The sequence below is a fragment of the Littorina saxatilis genome, linkage group LG3 (assembly GCF_037325665.1).
Source record: "Littorina saxatilis isolate snail1 linkage group LG3, US_GU_Lsax_2.0, whole genome shotgun sequence".
Classification (NCBI taxonomy): domain Eukaryota; kingdom Metazoa; phylum Mollusca; class Gastropoda; order Littorinimorpha; family Littorinidae; genus Littorina; species Littorina saxatilis.
Genome location: NC_090247.1, coordinates 36,572,643 through 36,584,610, shown reverse-complemented (window position 1 = coordinate 36,584,610; position 11,968 = coordinate 36,572,643). Strand labels below are relative to the sequence as shown.

Here is an 11,968-nt window from a genome sequence, read left to right as displayed (position 1 = left end):
GCTTCAATTAGACTTTGGGAGGGCGTCAATCCACGATGAAGACGGAGAAGTTTCAAATGGAAGCATGTTAATGTTATTGTAATTCAATCAGACGACGATCTCTTTCCTGCTTTCATGCGATGGTAAACAGACAGAATTGGTTCTGTTCTGTTCACACACTACTTTCAGTCCACCTACCTGCAAGGGTCAAGTCCCAAGAAATATGTCTCTGTATTCCTATCTTATCACTCTGCTCCTGTTTTGTTTTCTTTCACATACATTTCCCTTCTTTTTTGACGGGTTTCTGGACAGCAAACTCTACAAATTCTTTTCATTACAAAAGCGATCTTTGGAATTGACTGTCGTAGTCCGGAAGAATTCATGCATCAACTTACGTCACGTATTCGACGTCACTTCGCATACCTCATGGTCTCGGTATTTCGTTGGCCTTCATATTTCCTACTTGTAAAATGACCCTCAAAGCTAACCGAGACTAGTTGAGGTTGTATCAATGCGCCTCGCCAGCAGGTGGTTAATGGCTTTTTTTTGGCTCACGTAAGTGTAGCCTATGCGATCGTAACTTTGTCTGTCTGTGGTGCGTGCGTATGTGCGTATGTGCGTGCGTGCGTGCGTGCGTGCGTGCGTGCGTGTGTATGTCTGTGGTAGAAACTCTAACATTTGAAGACGTCACATTACATTGACGTCACATTATGACGTAAGAGGGTTAGACGTCACGCGAAGGAAGTACTGAAAGTCTCGGTCATTATTATTTTGAGCGGGCCGAGACTCTGTTGGCAGTCGTGTCCCTGTAAGTAGGCTACATGCAGACAGACAGATCTAGTTCTAGTGTCTCGCTTTCTTGCACAGTTTCACCTATGCTCTTTCTGTGTGTGTGTGTGTGTGTGTGTGTGTGTGTGTGTGTGTGTGTGTGTGTGTGTGTGTGTGTGTGTGTGTGTGTATGTGTGACGGAGTGATTGAGTTTGTGTTACTGTTTGTCGATTTCTTACGTGAGCCTTGATGGCTTCGCCTCTTGTTTAGCGAGTGATCATCGACAATTAATGACCGGTAATTTTTAATGAGTTTGGGCATTCTGACCAATCACAGGATCTGTTTCATTAAAACGCCAACTTGATTGAATTACAATTGACAATATCACCAATATCTTAAATCATTTTTCTTAATATCCGTATCTCTTTTGTGGGGATAGAAAGAGAGAACAAGTCGCGTAAGGCGAAAATACAACATTTAGTCAAGTAGCTGTCGAACTCACAGAATGAAACTGAACGCAATGCAACACAGCAAGCTAGACCGTATACTCGTAGCATCGTCAGTCCACCGCTCACGGCATAGGCAGTGAAATTGACAAGAAGAGCGGGGTGCGCTGGGAAGGATAGCACGCTTTTCTGTACCTCTCTTCGTTTGAACTTTCTGAGCGTGTTTTTAATCCAAACATATCATATCTATATGTTTTTGGAATCAGGAACCGACAAGGAATAAGATGAAAGTGTTTTTAAATTGATTTGGAAAATTTAATGTTGATAATAATGTTTATATATTTAATTTTCAGAGCTTGTTTTTAATCCGAATATAACATATTTATATGTTTTTGGAATCAGCAAATGATGCAGAATAAGATAAACGTAAATTTGGATCGTTTTATAAAAAAAAATTTTTTTTATAATTGTCAGATTTTTAATGACCAAAGTCATTAATTAATTTTTAAGCCACCACGCTGAAATTTTTTTTTACAATTTTCAGATTTTTAATGACCAAAGTCATTAATTAATTTTTAAGCCACCACGCTGAAATGCAATACCGAAGTCCGGGCTTCGTCGAACATTACCCGACCAAAATTTCAACCAATTTAGTTGAAAAATGAGGGCGTGACAGTGCCGCCTCAACTTTCACGAAAAGCCGGATATGACGTCATCAAAGACATTTATCAAAAAAATGAAAAAAACGTTCGGGGATTTCATACCCAGGAACTCTCATGTCAAATTTCATAAAGATCGGTCCAGTAGTTTAGTCTGAATCGCTCTACACACACACACACACAGACAGACAGACACACACACACACACGCACATACACCACGACCCTCGTCTCGATTCCCCCCTCTACGTTAAAACATTTAGTCTAAACTTGACTAAATGTAAAAAGGCGACAGTTGAGTCAGTCGTTCTTCCACTTGCTTTACTGCAGCCCTCACAAATGTGTGTCTGCAAAAGCTCAATCATGACCATTTTTACTGTAAAGTGTAACTTCCCTTTTGTCTAGTCTTTCCTTTCCTTCCTCAAAACCTTACTATGTTGTCTTGCTTCCATTTTCTTTGCCTGGTCTTTGTTTTTTCCTGCTCAGAACCTTATTCGAATAAATTTCCATTGTGAAGTCTAGCTTCCATTTTGGTCTTTCTTTTTCTTGTTCATTTACGGACTCTATATTGAGGGCCCCAAAGGGGGGGTATCATCACGATCACGGGAAGGGAAATTTTAGCTTTCACGATCACGGTTACCTTGATTTTTGTTTTCACGATCACAAACACCTTGACGAATAGAGGATCATAGAGTGATACAGCTGTGAAAAATGTACGTTGAAAATAAAATGCTTTGCAATAATGCCCATCACGATCACGAACACAAATGACGATCACGATCACGAGACTTGATTTTTTTGTCATCACGGATCACGGGCAAAGTCCCATCACGATCACAGAAATGGAAATTTCGGCAATCACGGTCACAGAAAGGTCAAAAAACGCCAATCACGATCACGATTTTAAACCCTTTGGGGCCCTCTATATTCTTTTGACGGACCTGATTTAGAGTTAATTTCCATTATGAAGTCTGAGTTCCATTTCGGAAGGTCTTTATGATTCCTGCACTAGACCTTACTCAGGAGTCAATTTCCAGTATGCAGTCTAGCTTCCATTTTGATCAGTCTTTCCCTTTCCTGCTCCTCCACAGATTTTCTAGGACGTCGTACAGAGCCGATAGCTTCCGGATCTCCTACCCAATGAGAATCGCCGTTAGATTCTACGCTGGATGTGGAATCGAGACGACGCCTGGGAGTGGCTGGCGAGAGATTATAAGGGGAGGGAACTCCGGAGCTGCTTGCGTACAGAGTGTGCAGATGAGAGAAAGCCAGGTTCCCTGTGGCAGTGTTCACGTGAAGGTCCTCGAATTCTTTGGACTGTCGGCGGCCTCTTCTGGCGGCGAATTGTTTTGCTGTGAGAGACCAACAGAAATTGGTTAAAGCTGAGGAGTGTTTTCAAAACCAGAAGAAGAACAAAATGTGCATGTTCATGGGCTGGATACATAGAGAGAGAGAGAGAGAGAGAGAGAGAGAGAGAGAGAGAGAGAGAGAGAGAGAGAGAGAGAGAGAGAGAGAGAGAGAGAGAGAGAGAGAGAGAGAGAGAGAGATTTGACGGGCATCTCTTTGAAGTCAGTACTGCAGGGAAAAGTTTTGTTTTACAAATTAGAGAAAAAGCATTTGATTGTGTTTTTTTTTATTGCAACAAGAGGGCACATGCTACGCTGTCCTGCTCGATAAGAGTGTTTTCATAAGATCATTGAGGTTTCTCCCCGGGAAAAGCGAGCTGCCATGGCACGGCGTCACTCGATTTTTCTTCTTTCTTAGTTTTCCTCCATTACACGCCTGTGTTGGATGTTCTACAGGCCCTGCGACTTACGTACACATATCTACAAATAACGTTTCTGGCAACGCGGGCTCTAACCAAGATAAAAGCCTCGAGACGTGCATGAGATATGCTTACCTTTGTCATCGAGTGTGTTGGATCTAAATCTCATTGTGGGTGTTGCGTGGCCAAAGGTCACCGGGTAGGGGTTTAGTTCTAAATCTGAACTCTTCTTATGCTCACTCTCTGTCGGCTTCTTGTTTTTTGACTTGCTGTTGGACCGATCTGCAAAACGACAGAAAAGGTACATGCATGACGAAGTCAAATGCAGATAAATTAGTCACATTCCAAAATCGTGAATATTTCGTTTCTCTAGAAATTGGCTACTCAGTATCTGGTTCACAAATGAGGCGGAGAAAAAAACACCTTGTAAGATTGCTAAATATAAAAGTTTATGTTTGGTTGCAAGACTCGTCATCAAAGGTTTCAAAGGATCCTTGTCTGTGCACCGTACACCATCAAAACATCTTTATGTCCTACTAGATGATTACCCGCTTCGTCGGGTACCGGCTTCGCCGGGAAGAAGTAGAGCCGAATACCAGGCTGCGCCTGGGACCCGGATTTGCAGGTGGAGACCTTCTAAAAATAGTAACGTGCAGTGACCTTCTAAAAATAGTAACGTAGTAACGGGAATATGGATTGACGCCACACGGAGGAAGGGAGATAATCGCGGCTGAAAACACTGGAGAAGATAAGGAAGAGTTACTGGTAGTGGATCCAGACCAAAAAAACCAAAATCGGTTCAGCGCGCACAGCGCTGCGCGCTGAGAGCACGTGTTGAAATATCTCATCGATGAGGTTGTGTCCGGGGTGTAGCTGAATACGGTGTCCAAATTTGAAAAAGATCCACCGAGAACTTTGGCCGTGCATCGCGAACAGACAGACAGACAGACACTAGTCGTATATATATATAGATGCATTTTTGCACGTCTTTCAACAATCAACAATCATCTTCTTTTACCCTCAGCCAAAATGTACACACACACAAATGTACTCTTGTTGAGTGTGTGTGTGAGTGTGTGTGTGTGTGTGTGTGTGTGTGTGAGTGTGAGTGCGTGTGTGTGTGAGTGTGTCAGTGTGTGAGTGGTGCGTGTGTGGGTGTGTGCGCGTGCGTGCGTGCGTGCGTGCGTGCGTGAGTGAGTGAGTGAGTGAGTGAGTGAATGAGTGTGTGTGTGTGTGTGTGTGTGTGTGTGTGTGTGTGTGTGTGTGTGTGTGAGTGAGTGAGTGAGTGAGTGTGTGAGTGAGTGAGTGAGTGTGTGTGAGTTTGTGTGTGCACGTGTGTGTGTGTGTGTGTGTGTTATGTGTGCGTGTGTGTGTGTGTGTGTATGAGTGTGAGTGTGTGTGTGTGCGCGCGCGCCCGCGCGCGTGCGTGTGTGCGTGCGTGTGTGTGTGTGTCTCACGTGTCAGACACGAGCAGGTAATTGTGTTAAACGTCCATTGGTAAGATGTTTGCCAAACACACACACAGACATGCAGAGACTCGCGGCAGCAGCACAGAGGTCAACACACCACTTAACAACTAACTCCTAATTGTGCGAACATGCCAAGGGGGTAGCCCTGTTTGTGTCTATCGGTCAACATTCAACAACCACAAAACAAACTATGCTGGACTCCAAGCGATCAATTAAAACTCGGCTGTCTTTGTTCTGGTCCAGTCTGCTAAAGGTTGGGTCAACAATGTTTGACGAAAAGGGAGACTAATCATTAATCACCTCCGGGACAACCTGTGTCTGGCCTGTCTGAAAACATCTCCGCGTGAGGGGTTTTGCTGCCAGCGCGGTAAAGAGGAACATTTTCACTACCAGGAAATGAAAGGGCAGATGAGCTGGCGAAAGAAGGAGCCGTGGAAGACCAACCTGAAAACAGTGTCAGCTTTAGTGAGCAGAAGACAATCATCAAGGCATTGATGAGGCCAAGGACAAACAGAGATGACTACCACACAATGTCCAGAGAGCAGCAAGTCAACCTCATCAGGCTGCGTACTGGCTACAACAGGCTCAATGCTCACATGAACCGAAAGTTCAAGCTGGCGCCATCACCAACCTGTGCCTGCGGTCAAGAAGACCAAACAGCGGAACACATCTTACAGCGATGTCCCTTACTAGATGAGGAACGAAAAGAAGTGTGGCCGTCACCAACTCCCTTGCAGACCAAACTATACGGCAGTCGACAGGAGTTGGAGAAAACGACAACATTTATCACCAGTGCTGGACTGATCGTGTAACCTCTGCGAACGCCAAGAAGAAGAAGAAGAAGACTGCCCGCGCGGCAGCAAGCAGGATGTCTCTGAACTGTAATGCCATTTTCCTTTCCGTACGCTGGCGCGCCCAGTGAGTTTTCTGTGTGATATTATGATGACGAAGGGTCTGTTGTGCAAAATTTCTGATGACTGAAATTTGGCCAAGTGAGAAATTGTGGCGTTGACAGAAAACAGGTTCAACCCTGGCATTCGACACCGTCACCGCAGAACATTTTTTTCTCTCAGATGCAATTCAAAAACTTAATAAAATTATATTAAAGCCACTGCTGTACCAAGTGATTTTCTCTTCGGAAAATCAAATAACGTTTGAACCAACGAAGCATAGGACACAATATGACATACGTATTCTCTCTAAGGAATACTGAAAATGTGCTGACAGTCAGAAAGCAACTCGCTAAATACGAAAGACAGCTCGAAGAAAATGTATGTATCACTGTTCTGTTGTTGGATCTGGACGCATGGTTATCTGCAGTTCTTGGCCAAAGTAACATGTGTAAAGAGTTGGTGGGCTAGTTACGTTCAGTTGACACACATGCCTATAAGCCTACCTGTTGAACAATTAGTTTGATTTTGTAAATCCGTATCCAGGTTTAGTTATTGATGCCTGAATATTGATAAACTGCAGTGGCACCTAATGGCACGGTTCAATTTAAACACACCTGAATTTGGAGCATGATTAGGTCACTCGTTCATCCACTCAGTCATTTACTTACTTCCACACAAACATCCACAACACACTCACTCCACTCACTCACTCACTCACGACTTACCGTCTCGCATACTGGAAATAATAGCCGTCTTAGTCCGTTCAATTTGCATATGCTTCAGCTGTTCCCGTAGATGCCTCTGCTCCCGACTCAGTTCGGCCGCGGCCATTTTGTGTTCCACCTCGATACCATGCGTCTTCTTCATCAAAGAGTTTCTCCTGGCAGAGTTCTTCACCTTGCATTCGTTGTAGCTTCTCCTGCTCTCCTTCATGAACCGGTCAAGGTCACTGTCACCCATTGTGGCTGTCTTTTGGTATTATAATTAACCAGATGTAAAATGGCGAAGTATGTTTGAAAACCTGTTGGTTAACAGATGCTGCATTCAAATTTAGACTTCGGCTATGGTTTCACCGTACGAGTGTTTGGGATAATTTTACACAGTCATGCTCATGAGGTTTATTTGCGTATTTTGAAAAAAAGATTTGGATCTCAGATGAATGAACCAACACGGATATACTCTCTTTTCTTTCTTTATTTGGTGTTTAACGTCGTTTTCAACCACGAAGGATATATCGCGACGGGGAACGGGGGGGAGATGGGATAGAGCCACTTGTTAATTGTTTCTTGTTCACAAAAGCACTAATCAAAAAATTGCTCCAGGGGCTTGCAACGTAGTACAATACTCTCTGATTTGCTTCTTTCTTCGCAGAGACACAGGCTATATATAAATTATACAGCGTCAAAACGAATGAGTAGTTTTTCTTCCAACACACTTAACACCGCCAGTGGAATCTTCACTCATCAAAATCGCGTCACGGTCGGTAGACGCTCCCAAACCCATTGGTTTCCTGGCGTTCCTGCTTCTCTGATTTTGCTGCTGCTGACAACCAGTTGTACACCCTTTCACCATCCATTGTCACTTGCAAAAATGGTGGAATACAAAATCACACGCCGCCATGGTCAATCAAAACAAATGTGTCTCTGTTACGATTAGGGCAATTCACTAAAACCTAAACTGTCGCTTAATCCGGGTAGCTCAGTGTTGCAACGTTGAACGGGTGGATGAGGTGTAGAAGTGTGTCAAGTCTGCTGATACGGGTGGACGCCAGAACGTCTTCACGTCAAGTGGTGCGGCCTGTGATACCTTGACGTGGACTGATACCGTCAGTCCTTGCTATTGCCTATCTGCTGCAGAATCCATCTGAAAAGGGAAAAAAAAAATTTAATGGAATTCCTGGACAACATACATCAATTTGCAAACAAACAGTAACCATGATACTAAGAGAAAAAAGGAAATAAGCAAGCTCAGACATGGGAATTGTCCGCGAAATCGAAAAGGAAATTACGTTTCAGCGAAAATAAAAAAATTGTCCGCGGCAAACTAAAGTAAATTACATTATATTGTATACTATTGTCTCTCTATCCATTATATGCTTACACAAGAACTTTCAAAAAGCTAAAATTCGTTTTCCTTCCGGGGTAACCCAACAGACCCTAATTTTTCCCGCCGACCCTAAAACGGTTTTTTTCATTTCTCAAAGAAACAAACCAACTTTTGGCACATTTTGCAAACCAAACGAGACTAAGGGAAGTATCATTCTTTAAAATCGACTAAATTTAATCACACACAAAAAAGCAGAAAAAAGCAGACCTACCGACCCTATCTTTTTTGGTCACGTTACCCTAAACCAACATATATTTTTGTTTGGCCTAACCAGCAACACTAATTGTGCATGCAACAAATTCTTCCACTTCGGGTGTGATCAATTATGAAACGTATGAAGTACTCCCTTTCAAACACAATGTCACAATCTCAAAGGAGAAGTGAGGTGCGTGACGAACGGCGTGGAACACGGACAACAAAACAAAACAAACAAAGAACAAAATTAACAAACCAGAATGAAGAAACGATAAACAAGACTTTATTTATAACTACAGACAGACAAGCACGTTGCCTAAATCTAAACTAAGAAAGAAAAGCCTACTGAAATAATATACTACGAAAGCAAAGAAGACTTAATAACAATAATAATAATAATAATAATAAATAACTTTTCTATAGCGCGAGTCCCATCAATTGGCTCCAGGCGCTTTACAAATTCATTATAGAATAAACTAGCACAAATCAACAAGCAAACAAAGCATACATTTAACTGAGACATAACACCAAGAACCCAAGCACTAAGCAAAAACTTAGCGTACAATGTTAAAAGTACACACACACGCACACACACACACACACACACACACACACACACACACACACACACACACACACACACACACACACACACACGCACGCACGCACGCACGCGCACACACAAAGATACCATTGACAAATAGACCATAAAGCACATACAGGGTAGAGAGTTCCAAAACAGAATAGAGTTGTGGAGAGTCTACTCAGGCTAAGCAAAGGCTTTACGAAACAGGTATGTTTTGAGTTGTGTTTTGAAGGAGGAAAGGCTGCTGGAGTCACGGATAGAACTTGGAAGCGAGTTCCAGACGGTCGGAATCTGGTACCTAAAGGTTCTTTCACCAAAGGTCTTGGTCCTGGTTTTGGGGATGCGAAGGAGTTTTTCAGAGGAGGATCTGAGAGAACGGGATGGCTCGTAGATACTGAGGGAATGGGACAAATAGGGGGGAAGTGTTTTCTCAAGATAGAGATGTTAGCCCAACCTGAGTATCCTACTACATATCCTTCCGCACATCCGTCCACAGGCGGAAGGTATCGTCCACTGGACTACTACTATCACAGAAAGACTACAAGGTACGTCACTCATCTTCGAGTCTTCTGTGTTCTTGGAGTCGCTTCCTGGGGAAAAATATTGTTCAAGACGGTTTGCCTCTTCCTACAGTCTGTGTAAGGTCAAATAAATACAGTTGAATGATTGTTTGAACTGTATGTACCTTTAATTTTCAGCTTCCGTCTCTTGCAGGTTGTTTTAACCATCATTTGGACGAATCTTCGTTTGCGAGCCGCTAATATCCACTTCGTTTCAAATCATGCATCCGCACCGAATATGCATACAGACAGACAAGTTAATAACAGGATATTCGATGATTATTTTCCCGCGGGTAGCTTCCCTTTGCTGCACAATATTTACATATATTTTAGACCAATGAGCGCTGGTATGCATATTCGGTGCGGATGCATGATTTGAAACGAAGTGGATATTAGCGGCTCGCAAACGAAGATTCGTCCAAATGATGGTTAAAAACCTGCAAGGGACGGAAGCTGAAAATTAAAGGTACATACAGTTCAAACAATCATTCAACTGTATTTATTTGACCTTACACAGACTGTAGGAAGAGGCAAACCGTCTTGAACAATATTTTTCCCCAGGAAGCGACTCCAAGAACACAGAAGACTCGAAGGTGAGTGACGTACCTTGTAGTCTTTCTGTGATAGTAGTAGTCCAGTGGACGATACCTTCCGCCTGTGATCCGTCCGAGTCGCTGTCCTGTCCTGCACTGATTCATACACAGCTCATACACACGTCCCGTTGTGACACACACACTCTATTTTATGCCCTGCTTTCACCGATGATTCCATCCGTCTATGCCTTCCGCGGGTCAGAACGTTCCTCTATAACGCTATGTATTAAAGCTAACGGCACTTAAATATCATCTTAGTTAACTTAATTAGGCCGTTCGGAGTTATGAAACATTGCATACACTATAATTACTTCCTCTTCACACACACAATCATCAGCGCGCTACTATATCACCGAGTATCCCAACCTTCTATATATATACGCCAAGCCCAAAGCACATAGTCACAAATTACCAGCGTCGAGTGTTATGAATTATAAAACATTGCACGAAACCTTCCTTTGTATTCCAAACGGTTGTAAATGCAAGACTGTCACCTACTATACAATAACCCATTTATCAACCGGTCAGAACGTTTGTGCAGTCCAGTATTTAAGCAAACAGCGCTTAACAACGCCGTCTTAACATATCTCTGACCTATGAAAACAAATGAAACCATTGCCTTTAAAGCATAAACATTCCAAATAATGCACGACCATCACCAACCAAGCCAACAGTACTTGATAACGCTTGCAGTTAAACAGTTCTGCACTGAGACGTGAAATACAAATTCATGAAACGTTTTCTTTTTAACACACATTTTCCTCAGCTCACGACTACCATCAAATACCGATTACCCCATCATTCTAATAGGTCAGATCGTCCATCCAGGCAGCCCTGTGTCAAACCAACAGCACTTTACAACAGCAGCTTACTCCGCTTCCACCGTTATGAATTATGAAAACGTTGAGCGAAAGTGTTGTACGGAAGCCCGGAGCACAAGTAAAAACCTTGCATGCGGAATCCCACTGGTCTATGGAAAGCCGTTTGGCTCATAACTATTACAGCTGTAATTTAAAATAAATACACCTGTATTTAATAATAAATACACCTGTATTTATTTCTTAAACGTATACAATAAGTATACATTATTAATTACAGGTGTATTTTTTTTTTATTAATTACAGGTGTATTTATTATAAGTTACAGGTGTATTTTTTTTTAATATAGATGTATTTATTTTTAAATATAGGTGTATTTATTATTAAATACAGGTGTATTTTTTTTATTAGATACAGGGGGCGGGGGCGGGGGCGGGGGCGGGGGCGGGGGCGGGGGCGGGGGCGACAAATGACCCTGATGTTTTGGAAGGTTAGCGGATGCAGTTTAACGCTGTTGCCCAGGCTTGCACAGCACGGGTGGGGTGGGGGTGGGGTGGGGGGTGGGGGGGTGAGGGGGGGTGGGGGGGGGGGGGGGTAAGTTAATTGTTTTATCAGACGAATTCGGTTCTTGTGACGTATTCCCCACGATCTACACTGAGTCAGTGGGGCATCCACATCCAGATCTAATCAACTTGAATTTGAACTTGAACGGAGGCCTGTGCGCGTTTTTGACCAAAGATGCAATATGTTGGAATTCAGTGCGAGAATTAGCCGCTATATCGTGTTGTCGGTAATCTTGAACTTTAGCGTGTTAAATTCATAGCTGGTAATCTTGAACTTTAGTAATCTAAACAACGAAGTGACTGTGGTAAGATGAAAAAAGTTAAAAAAACAAAGGAATACTGTACTCACCAATACAAGAAGTACAGTATTGGTGAGTACAGTATTCCTTTGTTTTTTAACTTTGAACTTTAGAGTGTTAAATTCATAGCTCATAATTCAGAGGCATTTAAGTCTCCAAATTTGTAGAACCTGTACGTACTTGTAATCATAAAAAGTCATTTTAGATCCCTTTGAAGTTACGGAATGAACTCCGATGAACTGTACGAATGCATTTCGTTTACATGGGTCA

The 11,968-nt window shown here is 42.7% G+C and overlaps 1 protein-coding gene across 1 annotated transcript; it reads right to left on the bottom strand.

Moving 5' to 3' along the window:
* Nucleotides 1–2,784: 2,784 nt before the first annotated feature.
* On the bottom strand, nucleotides 2,785–7,003 carry LOC138960907 (uncharacterized). Its single transcript, XM_070332541.1, has 3 exons — nucleotides 6,704–7,003; nucleotides 3,752–3,898; nucleotides 2,785–3,203 (listed from the first exon to the last, which is right to left on the bottom strand). The coding sequence occupies exons 1-3, from the start codon at nucleotides 6,936–6,938 to the stop codon at nucleotides 2,878–2,880; spliced, it is 708 nt and encodes a 235-aa protein (XP_070188642.1). The 5' UTR covers nucleotides 6,939–7,003; the 3' UTR covers nucleotides 2,785–2,877.
* Nucleotides 7,004–11,968: the final 4,965 nt, after the last annotated feature.